Source organism: Bos grunniens, chromosome 21, assembly GCF_055505025.1.
Source record: "Bos grunniens cultivar Pamir isolate PY7600 chromosome 21, Bosgru_T2T1.0, whole genome shotgun sequence".
Taxonomy (NCBI): domain Eukaryota; kingdom Metazoa; phylum Chordata; class Mammalia; order Artiodactyla; family Bovidae; genus Bos; species Bos grunniens.
In genome coordinates, this window is record NC_141185.1 from 12,252,449 (window position 1) to 12,269,165 (window position 16,717).

The 16,717-nt window shown below is 39.7% G+C and overlaps 1 protein-coding gene across 7 annotated transcripts in view; it reads right to left on the reverse strand.

Moving 5' to 3' along the window:
- UNC79 (unc-79 subunit of NALCN channel complex) overlaps positions 1 to 16,717 on the reverse strand; it is a 277,121-nt gene that overhangs the window by 33,139 nt on the left and 227,265 nt on the right. For all 7 annotated transcript variants that reach the window (XM_086363153.1, XM_086363156.1, XM_086363150.1 and 4 more), the window contains 3 exons: positions 15,886 to 15,954; positions 11,139 to 11,249; positions 3,269 to 3,373 (listed from right to left, as the gene is read on the reverse strand). In XM_086363153.1, coding sequence (XP_086219279.1) covers positions 3,269 to 3,373; positions 11,139 to 11,249; positions 15,886 to 15,954 — 285 coding nt within the window. The remainder of the gene's footprint in view (positions 1 to 3,268; positions 3,374 to 11,138; positions 11,250 to 15,885; positions 15,955 to 16,717) is intronic.

The following is a 16,717-nucleotide window of genomic DNA, read 5'->3' on the forward strand; positions in this document are numbered from 1 at the left end:
CAGAAGAACAGCCTCTGATGCCCACAGGATCTCACCTCCAGGGCCTGGGAACCGAGGCTGCTTTAAGGGGGCAGGTCCCCAACCTGAACGCAATCAGAAGCAAGTAACTTCCAGACAGTCACCCTGCTGGCCCTAAATCTCTCATGGGCTATTTCACTAAGCCTAGTTCCCCTGCCCTCTCGTCCAAACCAGTGTTGATCCAATTAACCTTTGTGGTCAGTTTGCATCCAAGTAGCTTGTACTCAAAAGTGGTGTTGCTGTTGATGAGGGAGTAGGCAGGACTTGTCAATGACAACCCACTGGAAGAGACTCAGGCCTGTCTCTCCTTGGGGAAACACATATTTCCTGGTTGAGCGCAGCTTCTGTCTCCTCTCGGGCTGTCCAACATCTTGGTACAATGGAGCCATTTCACTCCAACCATGTCATACCAGCATCCACGGCTGTCACTTTCTAGCCATCACCCTTCTCTGAAAGCATCATAGTGCCTGGGAAAGCTCTTTAAAGACCCTTCTTCACTGAAAGAACACCCACTTTTTTATTAAATTTCGAACCTTTGAGAAAAATTCACTTTTTATCTCAAGGATTAGTAGAATGAGGTGGGGGGTGTGTGTGGGGGAGAGGCACCAGTTAGCAGATATTAAATGATTAATGACAAAGGTGTTCCTCCTCTTCTCCCAGGTAAACCCCCAAACTTCTGCACATCTTTCAAAAACACACAGTCCCTTTCCTGCACCACTTCCTTACTCAGTACACAAAACTGCTACAGTACCCATTGCACTATGTCAAAGAGTTTTTATTTAGATGCAACTTCACCTATCAGACAGGAAACTCCCAGAAGAGGCCATGACTTCTTCATCTCTGTTTTTCCAGCCCCTGGGCCAGATCAGGGCTCGTAACGGCTAAATGAGCCTTCCTCCACCTCCCACCCTGAGTGGCCTGAGCTGGCCACTCCCTCCTCTGCAGTAGTTCGTATACTTTACGGACTTTCAGTGTATTGGTTAGCATGTTATCTGGATAGTGCCTATGCCTTTCTATCTCTATATCCCCAGAACCTAGCCCAAGACAGATGGTCAGTAAGCATTTGTAATGGGAAATAATGCTGAATAATCAAATATGGCCAGATGATGGAAGACCTTGATGATTCAGGTACTTCAGGGTCACTGGAGGTTTTCAATGCACAGAGTGATCTGATGAAAAGCAGAGCTTTAGCAAAATTCCTCTAGGCAGCCATAGGTTAGAAGACTGGATTGATGTAGAGAGAAGTGAAGACAGTGCAAAAAGCTAAGCGCCATTATGGTAATCCAGGCAGGGGGTGGACAGAGCCTAACTAGGCTGGGCTCTACACTGATTAGACCCTGTTGTCATTGTTGTTCAGTCGCTAAGTCATGTTGAACTCTTTGTGACCCCATGGACTGCAGCAGGTCAGGCTTCCCTGTCCTTCACTATCTCCCAGAGTTTGCTCAAACTCATGTCCATTGTGTTGGTGATGCCATCCAAGCATCTCATCCTCTGTCTCCCTTTTCTCCTGGCTTCAATCTTTCCCAGCATTAGGGTCTTTTCCAATGAGTCAGTGATTAGCATCAGCTGGCCAAAGTTATTGGAGCTTCAGCTTCAGCATCACTCCTTCCAATGAATATTCAGGGTTGATTTCCTCTAGGATTGACTGGTTTGATCTCCTTATTGTCCAAGGGACTCTCAAGAGTCTTCTCCAGCACCACAATTTGAAAGCATTAATTCAGTGCTCAGCCTTCTTTATGGTCCAACTCTCACATCCATATGTGACTACTGGATTATTAATTGCTGACTAGACCCTGTGGTCAGATGTTTATGCTATTTATGCCAGCTGGGTGATCTTGTGTGATCTCTGAGCCTCAGTCTCCTCATCTGTGATACAAAACCAATTCCTTACATGGTTGTAAGGATTAAGTGAGGGGGGTATATAAAGCCCCAGCATATTGTCTGGCACATAATAGGTGCTCTATTAATATTCCCTTTTCTCCCATCTTTCTAAATTGCACCCAAGGTACCTAAGATTCAGGGAAATCTGTCCAGTTCCTTGACATCAAGCTCCTATTTTCCTTCAGTCATTTAACCTCAACCTTGTAGGTTCAGACTCAGGGGCTGGTGACAATGCCCAGCAGGGAGAACTGAAACAGCTCTGACCAGTTCCTGGGGACTTTGCACAAAGGCAGTCTGAATGTGACCCTGACCCCAGCTGTAGCTCAACGAGCCTGAACCTTAACGAGCCTGAACCTTTGGGGTAAGAGACAGGGTCTCAGGTTACCTGGGACAGATCATGGACTGACACCCCTGGCCTGGCCAGCCCGTTTCTCAATCCCATCCTTATGATGTTCTTCCTAAATTATACCACCTTTCCGCTGAAGCCTCTCTTTACTGCTGGAAGACAGTCAGCCCTGGTGTTGAACTCCAGCCCAGGCCAAGAGTTTTGCCTGCACCCACCAGCCCTTTGTGACCCAGTTCAACGGCCAAATGCCACTTTCTTCACGAAGTCTTCCTTAATTTCATACAAAGCAAGACACGATGCCTCCTGCTCCAGCTTCCCCTAGGACTTTATCTACCTCCCTCTCATTCTCACTCATGGCACTAATCATAGTCTCACCCAAGACGTTGAGCTAAGGATGCCAAGGATGAGCGCTGGAGCCCCTCAACCAAAAGCATGCATCTTTGCAAGTTCTCTCAAGCCGGCCTGGTATGTGTTCAAACTCCCCCCACAACCTGCCTCAGTGTTCCTGTGGGTGTTGGTTCTTCACACCCACCTCCCTCCCTGGTTGGACTCAGTCTGTCCTGCCATTTGCCCACATCTTGCTTGGCCCACCCTCACTTTCCCTTCTGCTTCAGAGATTTGGCGACCCACCTGTACTCATAGTACACTGCAATCAGATCTTAGCCTCTTCTCCCATTTTTGACTTCATTAGACCCACCTCAACTCTAGTAGCCATTAATGGTCTATCCCTCCAACCTCCTGGACTATAAATTTCTTGAGGACAATTATTGTTTCATTCTTCTTCTTATGTTTCTCACAGAACTAGTTCCACAGTAAGAACAAAATAAATACCCTTTTTGGGGGTCTTTTCTTAGCCAGTGGAAGTGCCAAGTACATAATAACAGATAGATGATGGCTAATATAAGGTATTTCTCATTTCTGGGCAGAGACATTTAATTTATGCATATTCCCCCTACCTTCCTTAAATTTTCTAAACGTTGAGTGAATTTCATGCAAAGTGTTATAAATGAGGCATTAGCCTACCTGGACAAGTAGAAGGAGGTTTGTATCTGGTAAAGGAGATTTAAGCTTCAGGGCCTGCAGGAGTTCTAGAACAACACTACGAGACAAGTAGAATTTATCCCGCTCCTAAATAAAACAAAAAAGAAGGTAAGTGACTTCTGAAAATTCAATTAAAAGAGATCTCTCTCAAAAGAGCTTCCAAAAGATTTACAGATCAGAAATAAAAAACACTGCTTAAAAATGCATAATGAATTGTCCTGAAGAAATAAACTCAAAATGAAAAAAGGCATTTTTGTGTTTGTAATGAGTTTAGTGAAGCACTGAGAACACATAATTTAATGGATAAGAAAAAGATTGGCTATCTCTTAAATACTGAAACTATAGGATTTGATTCTTACTCGTAGAGGATATGTCCAAGAATGTAGAAACTAAAAAATCTAGAATTTTTTCAATAGAAAATAATTTAGAAACATTTAACACTGTTGAAAGGGTCTCATATCCTCTCTAAAGAAACTTACTTTTTAAGTGGACCATTTCGAGCATACAGAAAAATAGATGGAATATATCTTGTACCTATTATCCATCTTTTAACATTTTTCATCATAAGTCAAGCATCACAGAAATAGTTGAAGCTACTATCTACACAGGTCTCTCTTTTCTTTCTCCCTCCTTGAAATAGCCACTATTTTGTATCTGGCGCTTATTACTTCTTGTATATTTTAACACCTTTACTACATATGTATGCCACCATTGTAATGTTTAATATTATTTTTGCATGTTTTTTAATTTCCTACAGTGTGTATCTTTCCGAAACTTACAATTTTTCTACCACATTACATTTTTGAAATTAGTCCCTATTGATACACATAATTCTCATTCGTTTAACTAAATAGCTTAATGATATTTTATTGTATGAACACACCAAAATTCATTGATCTGTCCTCAATAATGGAACGATAGAATATCTTCCATTTTGTAAGCCTTTAAAAATTGTCAAATATAGCACACGTGGAAAAGTACATAACATATAAGCTAACAGATGGATTAGTACAGATTGAACACAAATGAAATCATCGCCCAGGTCAACAGCACATCACAAGCACCTTAAAAGTCCCCCATGTGTCCTTTCCTGATCATCGCTAACTTCCTGGAGACCCTGTGGTCTGAATCCATTGTCTTTTCTTTCTACTCATTCTCATTTATGGTGTCCTGCCCCCTCATTTGTTTGGTTACCTTTGCATGTTGCATGCTTTGTTTTAAAATTATTTTTAGAAATAATCTGAGGCCTCGAATGCTATCTTCCTCCAAAAAGCTTTCTGTTTGCTTTTCACCAGGTACGGGAGGCACTCGTGGTCCAGGGTATTACCTTAAGACACATAACAAGCCTGGAAATATTTTATCTTGGGCCACCAAAGGTCTTGACATGGATCTATGTCCATGTGAGGACAAGCTTACTTCTAGATTGTCTTTGTTTTGTGGTCCTGATGAGAAGGTAAGGGCAGTGCAGAATCAGACAGAGTCCCCAATCTTGGAAGTTCCTAGATTCTGACTTTCTTCTCCTTGCCTCCTGGATCTTTCAGAATTGTCACATCCTTCAGATAGCCAAACACTCCCAGGGCAAAAAAGGTCTTCAGTGCCAGGCTTACATCTCCACATTTCTGTGTTCTCTCAGACCTTAGCTTAGTAATTCTTCTATGTCTGGCTAGTATTTTGATGATTTTTAAAAGTTTTCAGAAAATATTTTAAAGAAACTTTTAAAATTAAGTGGGAGGATAGATTCAAATTATCTAGTCCCTCCTGAACAGGAGGGAAAGTCAAGGATTTTTATTGGAATTACACTAAATTTATAGGTTATTTTGTGAGAATTAGTAGTCTTTCTTATGCTGGGTCCTCATTCATGAACATGAGATCTGTTTCCATTTATCTAGTGCTAATAAAATGTTCTGGTTACCTCCAAAAAGTTCTTGCATATTTTGGTTAGATTTGATCTTTGTTGCCACAATAAATGATATTTTAAAGTATATCATAATCATTTGTATTGATAGCTGAATATTAAAGGTAGATGATTTCTGAGTATTCATTTGTATCCAGCATCCTTGCTGAACTCTCTTATAAAAGTTATAAAAAGGTGTCTATAGATAAGCTCTCTTCAGTTCATTTGTAATCACATCGTCTATGAAAAGTTAGAACCTTTTTCTTCCTAATCCTTATACGTTGATTTATTCTTCCTGTCTTACTGAAGGGCCTCCAGTACCATAACAAAGAGAAGCCATGATAATGGTCATTCTTGTCTTACTTGTGACTTTAAAGGGACTATTGTTGGCATTTTACCATAAGTATAATATTTCCTAGAGGTTTCTGGCAGACACCCATTATAAGTTAAGGAAGTTCCCTTCTGCTCCTAGTTTGACAAGATTTATCATAAAAGGATGCTGAATTATATAGAATGCTTCTTTTCTATCTCCTGCTGCTGCTTCTAAGTCACTTCAGTCGTATCTGACTCTTTGCAATCCTATGGACTATAGCCCACCAGGCTCCTCTGTCCATGGAATCCTCCAGGTAAGAATACTGGAGTGGGTAGCCATTTCCATTTATGGGCTTCCCTGGTGGCTCACACAGTAAAGAATCCACCTGCAATGCAGGAGGCAGGGGTTTGATCCCTGGGTCGGGAAGATCCCTTGGAGAAGGGAATGGCTACCCACTCCAGTATTCTTGCCTGGAGAATTCCACGGATGGAGATGCCTGGTGGGTGGTCTACAGTCCATGGGGTCGCAAAGAGTTGGATACGACTGAGCAATTAACATTTTCACTCCATTTATAGTTATCATAAAATATTACACATATTCCCCATGTTGTGCAATAATATATCCTTATAGTTTATTTTATACGTAATAGTTTGTCTTTTTAATCCCCTACCACTATGTAGTCTCTCCTCACTTTCTTCTCCCAACTATAACCCTAGTTTGTTCTCTGTATCTGTGAGTCTACTTCTTTTTTGTTATATTTTTAGATTCCACATATAAGTGATACTGTACAGTATTTGTCTTTCTCTGTCTGACTTTCTTTACTTAACATAATGCCCTCCAAGCCCATCCATGTTGCTGCAAATGGCAAAATTTCATTCTTTTTTGTGGCTGAATGTGAGGCTTTATTTTTAATGCATTAACTTGGGATTATTCATTGAGAATTTTTGCATCTTTGAAGTATAACTGACCTATAATTTTCCTTTCTCCTATTGCCCTTGTCTGATTGGTACTGAGGTTCTACTGGCCTCATAAAATATGTTGGGAATTGTTCCCCTTTTCCTATTCTCCGTATTAGTTTGCATAAAGTAGAGCTCAATCTCAAATGTTTAACAGAAGTTGTCTTTAAAATTGGAATGGCTTGGGACTTCCCTGGTGATCCAGTGGTTAAGACACTGTGTTCCAGTACAGGGGAGCTGGGTTTGATCCCTGGTCAGGGAACTAGATCCCATATGCCACAACTAAAAATCCCATGTGCCCCAGCTAAGACCCAGCACAACCAAATACATAAACAAATATATTTTTTTAATGGAATGGTTTTCAACCACCAAAGCAAATTTTCCGTTATGTAAGTCTAGCTATCTTTTTTTTTATTGTTATATATTACAATTTTCTAGAAAGTTTTCCTTATTTTCCAAGATTTCAAATGTACGAACTAGATTGTCCCTTTATATTCTTCAGCTCTCTATCTCTCTTGATATAAAAGTATAGATAAGTATTAGTAGCTCAGTTGTGTCCAACTTTGTGACTCCATGGACTGTAGCCTGTCAAGGGATTCTCCAAGCAAGAATACTGGAGTGGGTTGCCATTCCCTTCTTCAGGGGATCTTCCCGACCCAGGGATGGAACCTAGGTCTCCTGCCTTGCAGGCAGATTCCTGACTGTCTGAACCACTTGTGAAGCCAAAAGTGTTAGTTGCACAGTCATGTCCCAGTCTTTGCAACCCCATGGACTGTAGCCCACCAGGCTCCACTGTCCCTGGAGATTCTCCAGGCAAGAGTACTGGAGTGGGTTGCCATTCCCTTCTCCAGATCTCTCTTTGCTGCATGCTATATAATTTCTTCAGATCTATTTTCCATTCCACCAAATCCCTTTTTGGTTAAGTCTAATTTGCTCTCTGACTGTCCACTGAGGCTTTTTTTTTCTTTTGTTTTTGTTTTTTAATGTCAACGACTATTTCATTTCTAGAATTTTTACTTTGTTCCAGTCTATCTGGTTCTTACAAAACAGAAACAGACTCACAGACTTAGAGAACAAATTTACAGTTGCTGGGGGAAGGATAGTTAGGGTTCGGGATGGACATGTACACGCTGCATATTCTGAACGAGTAACCAGCAAGGACCTGCTGTATAGCACAGGAACTCTGCTCAGTGTTAGGATGGGAGGAGAGCTTGGGGGAGAATGGATACATGTATAGGTATGGCTGAATCCCTTTGCTGCTAACCTGAAACTTACAACGTTGTTAACTGGCTATACCTCAATACAAAATAAGAAGTTTTAGAAAAAAGACCCACTGACTGGGTTTGAAAAGTAACTCCATCACTTTACTACCCATGTTTATGAGGGAAAGTTACGTTTCCTTTTTAAGGTTTAGCTTCCTTGTCTAAAAAAGTGATGAAGTATAGCCAATTAAAACATATGCTGAATGAGAAGCATATAAAGGATGAATTGCAAACATGGGAAAATATATAATTACTAAAGAATAAAGAACCAGATAGCTTTTATTTTCCTAATGAGAAAATATTTTTAAAAAGAAGATAATAAATATTTTCTCATTAGGAAAAAAAAAGCATATGTTTTTATTTTCTTTATTATATAGTTCTAATATGGTAGTTCTTAAGGGGAATAATCTTGCTTTTTATTAACTATACTAAAGTATCTCATTGTGAATTATTTCTTCATGTATTTTGTAATTTTAGATTGTGATCTCATGTTCATCAGGATTTTAATTATAAGAATCCTATTGGGCCTAGGTTGAAGGCACATCCCTCCAGAGAGGTTTGAGGATTGATTCTGAGCTGCTTCTGCCAGACACTCCAATGCTATTATGTGCCCAGCACCAATTAATTTGACTTTCCAGTTTAGGAGTTCATAGGACATGTAGGTATTACAAATTCAAACTCTAAACATATTCAAAAATAGGCTCATGTTTACTCATTCTCAAAGGAAACTATAGATGTTTCAGTTCTCAGGCTCAGACAGATCCCATTCTTCATCACCTCCATATAAGAATACATTCTTTCCAAAAGATATATGTCTTTTATCAAACATATAACCTTTCATGGGTTTTGACTTTCTGCTGAGGACAACTCAGCTCTAACTCCCAACCTAGGATAGCCCCAAGATGCAATTTACTTTCTCTGTGTGGGCTTTAAAATTCAAGCCACTAAAGAATATAATAAAAAAGAAACAGATTCACATATATAGAGAACAAACCAATGGTTACCAATGGAGAGAGGGAAGAGGGCAGGGAACTAAGAGGTACAAGCTATTAAGTGCAAAATAAGCTAAAGGGACATATTGTACAACACAGGGAATATAGCCAATTTTTAAAATAATAACTATATATATGGAATATGACCCTTATAAATTATAAATCACTATATTGCTGCTGCTAAGTCACTTCAGTTGTGTCCGACTCTGTGCAACCCCAAGACGGCAGCCCACCAGGCTCCCCCATCCCTGGGATTCTCCAGGCAAGAACACTGGAGTGGGTTGCCATTTGCTTCTCCAATGCATGAAAGTGAAAAGTGAAAGTGAAGTCACTCAGTCGTGTCCGACTCTTAGCGACCCCATGGACTGCAGCCCACCAGGCTCTTCCGTCCATGGGATTTTCCAGGCAAGAGTACTGGAGTGGGGTGCCATTGCCTTCTCCATATACTTGTAATTCATATAATATTGTATATCAACTACGCTATTGTTTAGTTGCCAAGTTATACCCAACTCTTTGCAATCCCATGGACTGCAGCCTGCCAGGCTCCTCTGTCCATGGGATTTCTCAGGCAAGAATACTGGAGTGGTTTGCTGTTTTCTTCTCCAGGGGATCTTCCTGACCCAGGGATCAAACCCAAGTCTCTTGCATTGACAGGCAGATTATTTACCACTGAGTCACCAGGGAAGCCCAACATCAACTATACTTCAATTAAAAACAAAAGACTCAAGCCACCAAGTTTACCAAGACTGTCAATTTCCCCAACCCAGGACTACTACAATATCAGTTTATGTACTTATCATCCTGGTTCTCAATTCCCTCTTCATTTTTGCCCCTTTCATGCTGATAAAATTAGCTATATATTTAAAATAATGTTTATTACATTTCATCCAGCACTTCCAGAATTTTAGGTGGGACAGCTGTCAAGTTATTAAGACTGCCTGAATGCTTAATAGAAAAGTCTCCAAAGTGCTTACCTTTCCATCCCTTTTCTTTTGATTAAATAAGGGAAAAGACTCAATTAGATACTGCTATTTCTTTAACTATTTCTTATAGCTTCTCATTATCTATGAAGAAGGTGGGAACACCCTAGATGAAAGCTCTATAACTAACAGTCATTTGAGTTGCAGAATAAGGAAGGATAGATGACTAGCCACTGAAGTTATGACAGATTTTGAGGGGATAAAATGCAAAATGAATATTCAAAACCAAGAATATCTTGAATTCAAAATAGTGGAAGGTCTGCTGTAATCAGTACTTATAGTACACAACACAGAAAGTACAAACTCATTACAGTTCTTTCTCTAAATATCTATATGTAATTTAAACAAATCAAACATAAAGAAAATTAAGAAATAAAGTGACTTCTAAATATAGAATATCTTTTCACTGTATTTGGTGCTGTCTTACAGATCTATTTTCTTAAGTGAAAAAAAAATAAAAAGAAGCTATTTTTCTGGGAGAATTTGAAAGAAGAAAAAAATCCTGATTATTTCGGTAGTTAGAAAACATATTGCTCCAGGCAGAGTAATAAATAGTTTATAGTCAGAAAGATTAAACAGAAGATTATCACAAAACACTTAACATGGCGGAATGGACACACGATGGTAAGAAAGGAGACGAGTATTTTAAATAGAATGAAATCTTGATATACAATTAGATTTTTATGAGAAAATAAAGGGCCTGTAGAAGTGGACAACATGAATAAAGGAGTATTCTGAATGTTTAAGAGGAAACAGCAGACACAGAAACCCCACTGAAAATAAAGTTGGATAATTTGGAAGTCAGAGAAGTAAAATTGACACTTTGTTCTAAGGACAGACACGCTCTCTTTGCCCTGCCCTCTGCTTTTCCAGCACCAGCAAGGCTGCTATATGCATTGGGCAAGCAGTACTTTTCCACTTCCTCAGTAGTGGGGCAGGGGATACCAAGGATAATGCAATAGAGAAACCATTATCAAAGCAAGATGACAAAAGACAAGATTACAATCTCAGAGACCAAGAACCCAGAACTGGGGAGACAGACAAATGATGAGAATTAAGGAGCTCTCGACTGGCTTTTACAAATAACAAGCTGATAGTTTTCTACTTTGGGTATAAAACTGATATGTGCTGATGACTTGCCCACTAATCATGGAATGGTGAACTTGAAAAAGACATCAGAGGTCATTTAGACCATTACTTCATTTCATTCAAAATACCTCTTCTCCTGTAAGCCATCTGACCCTCAGTTCTCCAAATTTGCATGTTTAACATATAGGTTATATATTTGTATGTATAAAGTGTTTGCTTCTAATGATTTTTATCAGACCTCAGTAGAATTATTCATTTTAAGCTATATTGAGGCAACTCACCTAAGAGGGATTTGATACTGATTAGAAAGAATATGTTTCTACTAGTTTTCAGTTTCCCACGACACACACAAACATGCAACCTTACCTTAGTGAAAGCTCGGTAACACAAGCCGCACACCTCCACCAGGTAGGCCAACGTGAAGACGGCATTCTGAATCACAAAACTGAGCAGTTTTGAAAATGGTTCCAACAAACTCTGCAATGAGATTAGGGCCAAAAAAATCTATTGCTGCTTCTTTTATGGAAAAAAAAAAAAAGTAATTAAAGTCTAATGACACTTTAAGTAATGGGGATCATTCTTTAATTTAAAATCTGTTGCCAGGTGGCTACTATAGCAAACTGGTTGGTCTAACAAGAACTGAATCTTCAATCAGTAGCTCAAAGAACATCATTTAATCATTTTATTGCTCAAAAAAATCCATCTTTCCAAGTGGCATCACTTATAAACCAACCTAACACTAATCTTATCCTCATACCCACCCCCAAGCAATCAAGACTCTGATGTCTGTGTGAGGATCTCTCATTCTATTTCTCTGAATCTTTAGGCATTTATGAGTTAATTAGACCTAAGCAAAGTGAAATGAAAGTTGCTCAGTCATGTCCAACTCTTTGTGACCCCATGGATTGTAGCCTGCCAGGCTCCTCTGTTCATGGGATTCTCCAGGCAAGAATACTGGAGTGGGTAGCCATTCCCTTCTCCAGGGCTTCTTCCTGACCCAGGGATTGAACCACGGTCTTCAGCTCTGTTGGCAGATTCTCTACCATCTGAGTTGTCAGGGAAGCCCTAGCTTATCAGACCTAACTCCTCTAGAAATCTGTCATCTCAGTTAAGCAGCAAAAACCACCCTTGCACGTAAGTACCAAAGGGCTATTAGCTTAATAAAACTCATCAGGACCCAGATTCCTACCAATGTTTATGAGGAAAGCATTGTCATTTTTTACTTTCCCTTCTGAATCTGACACATAAAGAGTCAGTTATAGATCAATATGCTTTCTTAAGTCATTTGGAAACATTTCCTGAGTACCTACTAAGTATCAGGCAGAGTTAGATGCTTTTATATCATTTATCTCATCATTTATAAAATTCTTATAAAAAATCCTGGGGAGACAATATATTATAATAATTAATGACACACACTCTAGAATTTTACACAGAGAGCAAACTTTAGCTCTCTGTGACTTTGAACATGTGATTTAACATCTCTAGACTTTATTTTCTCCCATGTAAAATGAGGATAACAATGACCTCCATCTCAGTATTTCTGTGAGAATTAAAGAAGATGATGCATGTAAAGCACGTGGCAACAGTAAGCCTCTCATCACTGTTAGTTGTGATCAGCACATCTCTGAAGCTTTAATATCCCCATTCTGCTGCTGAGACAGTTAAGTAGGCAAGTAACTTGCCTAAGGCCATACAGCTATTGAATGGAATTCAAACTCAAATTCGGGGGCAATCTTCCAGAGAGAGAACTGCTCTATAGGGAAGACAGGATTTTAACTGGACTCCAAAGGACTTCATGCTGCGATTTCTGCTAATTCTCAACCTCTATGGTCCTAACTGTTTGGATTATAAAAGTAACACATGTTCAGTGTGTAAAAGGGGGATTTGTAGAAAAGTAAAGATAAGGAAATAAGTCCTCCATATTCCCATCATAACATTTTGATATATTTCTCTTCTTCTTTACACACCAGTTTACTCAGTTGAAATCTTGCACAGACATAATAATACATTTTGTTAAGATAGTAATATCTGAAATTTCCAATGTTATTTAATTCTTCATATAGATCCATCTTAATGGCCACAAGTCAGATTTTATTATATAAAAAGATCTCAATAAATACAATTTTGCATGAAATTTGCATTTGCTTCTTTAAAATAGATTCTGAGGAAAAGAATGACCATATCAAAGATTTTGTGCATTTTGGGGCCCTTTCCCTTATGGATACAAAAATGAATTCATCACATATTAGCTGCCCCTGAGGATAGGAATTATGTTGGCTATCTATATTACCCAAAGGAACCATGTAGTACGTTCCATACAGAAAATCTTAAAGACACTCTTTAAAATAGTACTATTGATTCAGTATTCTTTGCTCTGTATAAATGTTGTTGCCTTGAAACACTAATAATGGATGACTGGGGAGAGAAATATGTCTGTGTTGATACATAATTCATCCTTACTGGTTAAAACAAAAGAAGAAACCTGGATTGAACCTATATAGAAACTTGCTCTTTTATCTAGTAAAGCAGCATGGTAATGGGGCAGTACAGTACTACAGACAAAAAAACTTGAAATCAAGAACCTAGATTCAAGTCTCAAATTGTCCATTAACCAGCTATGTGACCTTGGTCAAGACACTTCATTTCTCTGATCCTATTTCCTTATCTCTATATGAACAGACTAGACTAAATAATATCTTTGCAGTTTTCCATGAGTCTATGCAAGCAAAGTCAAGGTAAAAAGTTACAAGGGATATGTCTTCTTGGTACACACTGGCAACCCACTCCAGTACTCTTGCCTGGAAAATCCCATGGACGGAGGAGTCTGGTAGGCTGCAGTCCATGGGGCTGCTAAGAGTCGGACACAACTGAGCGACTTCACTTTCCCTTTTCCTTTTCATGTATTGGAGAAGGAAATGGCAACCCACTCCAGTGTTCTTGCCTGGAGAATCCCAGGGATGGGGGAGCCTGGTGGGCTGCCATCTATGGGGTCGCACAGAGTCGGACACGACTGAAGTGACTTAGCAGCAGCAGCAGCAGCAGCAGTAACTACTTGGTACTTCTAGTAACTACGATCCATTGCAATACAAACTATTGCATTACTGCGTATAACGCAGCCTGGAAATGTAGTCAGGAATACAAAAGTGAAAAAGACATAGTGCTGGACTTTGTAAAGCTCACAGGTTCACCGAGGAGACGACAGGATAGCTGCTAATACAGAGAGCTCTATCAGGTACTGTGGATCTGACAGAGTGTGGATCTAACAAAGCTGCTATAGGGAATGTGAGCCTTTTTAAAACTGGTGAAAGCAAAAGTTGCTCAGTTGTGTCCAACTTTTTGCAACCCCATGGACTGTATACTCCATGGAATTCTCCAGGCCAACTGGAGTGGGTAGCCTTTCCCTTCTCCAGGGGATCTTCCTAACTCAGGGATCAAACTCAGGTCTCCTGCATTGCACGCAGATTCTTTACCAGCTGAACCACAAGGGAAGCCCACGAATACTGGAGTGGGTTGCCTATTCCTTCTTTAGCAGATCTTCCCACCCCAGGATCTCCTGCATTGTAGGTGGATTCTTTACCAACTGAGCTATAAGTGAAGCCCTGAGCTTTCCATTTTAAAATTGGAATGGAATTCAAATTCTCATCTTGAAGAATGAGAAGGAGTTTAGTCTCCAATAAGGGTATAAAGCATTTCAGGCAAAGGAAATAGCCTAAGCAAAGGCAAGGAAGTATGAAATTAAATAAGATGGTAAATGTATAGCAATTAGCACAATGTCTGCCATATGGTCAGTGCTCAACCAACAGTAGTTGTTGTTTTGATGGTGATGATAATAGTGCTTCTGAAAGTACACAGGGAGCACGCAGATGGGACAAGTTCAGTTTAGTTCAGTTCCGTCACTCAGTCGTGTCCGACTCTCTGCAACCCTATGAACCACAGCACGCCAGGCTTCCCTGTCCATCACCAACTCCTGGAGTTCACCCAAACCCATGTCCATTGAGTCGGTGATGCTATCCAACCGTCTCATCCTCTGTCATCCCCTTCTCCTCCTGCCCTCAATCTTTCCCAGCATCAGGGTCTTTTCAAATGAATCAGCTCTTTGCATTAGGTGGCCAAAGTATTGGAGTTTCAGCTTCAACATCAGTCCTTCCAATGAACACCCAGGACTGATCTCCTTTAGCCAAAGACTAAACTGGAAAGGTGGGCTTGCAAGTTAATGAAGTGCCTTTTTGCATGCTCCATTAAGGAATCAGGACATTATCGTAAAAGAAGGGAGAAGCTATCAAGGATTTTAAGCAAGGAACCCATGCAAAGAGATCTGTGTTTGGAAGGATCATCTAGATCATGGTACTGGGGATGAACTGCCGGACGTGGCCCAGGACTAAGAGAACCGATGATATTGTGATCTATTCGAGTTTTTTCATATTAGGCACTTTCAAAAGGTTGAAAGTGAAGCATTTAGTATGTGATAACTATCTCTTCAGTATCATTACATGCCTGTGGTTGTGGGGTTAAAAAACAACTGAATACCAAGGGGGAATGGAGAGTGGGGATGAATTGGGAGATTGGGATATTGATACCTTTGATACTATGTATAAAATAGATAACTAATGAGAACCTACTGCATAGCTCAGGGAACTGGACTCAATGTGCTGCTGCTGCTGCTAAGTCGCTTCAGTCGTGTCTGACTCTGTGCGACCCCATAGGCGGCAGCCCACCAGGCTCCTCCGTCCCTGGGATTCTCCAGGCAAGAATACTGGAGTGGGTTGCCATTTCCTTCTCCAATGCATGCATGCATGCTAAGTCGTCTCAGTCGTGTCCGACTCTGTACAGCCCTATGGACAGCAGCCCACCAGGCTCCTCCATCCACAGGATTCTTCAGGCAAGAATACTGGAGTGGGCTGCCATTTCCTTCTCCAGGACTCAATGCGCTATGGTGACCTAATTGGAAAGGAAATCCAGAAAAGAGGGGATATACGTATACGCATAGCTGATTCACTTTGCTGTGTAGCAGAAACGAACACAATCTTGTAAAGCAACTATACTCCAATAGAAAGCAATTAAAAAAATAACTGCATAACCAACTAGCTATGTTTTTCTGAAACATACATACCCTTGTGGCATTGGTAGAGGGTATCTTCAAGAGGCAAATCATAATTCTCAAACTGGAGTCTAAAGAACACTGTGAACCGATACAAAAAAACAAAAGTCAGTACTCTTCTTAATACATCTTCTGCTTCATATATTTTCTCCAAGCAAATTTATGTTAGGAAAAACATCTGAAATATATCTGCCTTCTTACAGGTTTCCATGTCATACATTCATGTTTGGAAAAAAAAAGAATTCTTAGCTTTAAAAAATTTAATTAAGCCATTCATTAAACAGTTAAACAATTAAATAATATTAATTGATATTAAATGTGCCCAGTTCTAAAGAAGTAATTTGTGAAAGGCCATGTTGAAATAAAAAACCTATTTAGATCAATTTAAAATCATTAGAGTTATTAATCCAAATAAAGAATGTTTAATCTGTCCTTTCTCTGATAGTAAAAGACATAACAAAAGCCTGGGGGAAAGCAGTAAAATTTCTACAAAGGAAAACCATGCCTCACAAATCAAGTAGCATTGTATTTTGGCATGATTTCACATCAAAATGTACTTTTTAAATAATATGTTTTTGGATTAGGGGGAAAATGTTACAGCAAGAATAAGCAATGATATTATTTAACATGGTTAATGATATTGCAACAGCAGATCTCTGCAGTTGTGTAGAATATTAACCTCTTTAAGATAGTATAAACAAAGTCAGTGGTTCTTCAAATGAGATGTGTGGACTAGCAGCATCTGTATTACCTGGAAACCAGTTGGAATGCAAATGCTCAGGTCACAACCCTACTGAACTGAAAGTTCTCAGAATAAGGCCCAGGAATTAGACTTTAGCAAGTC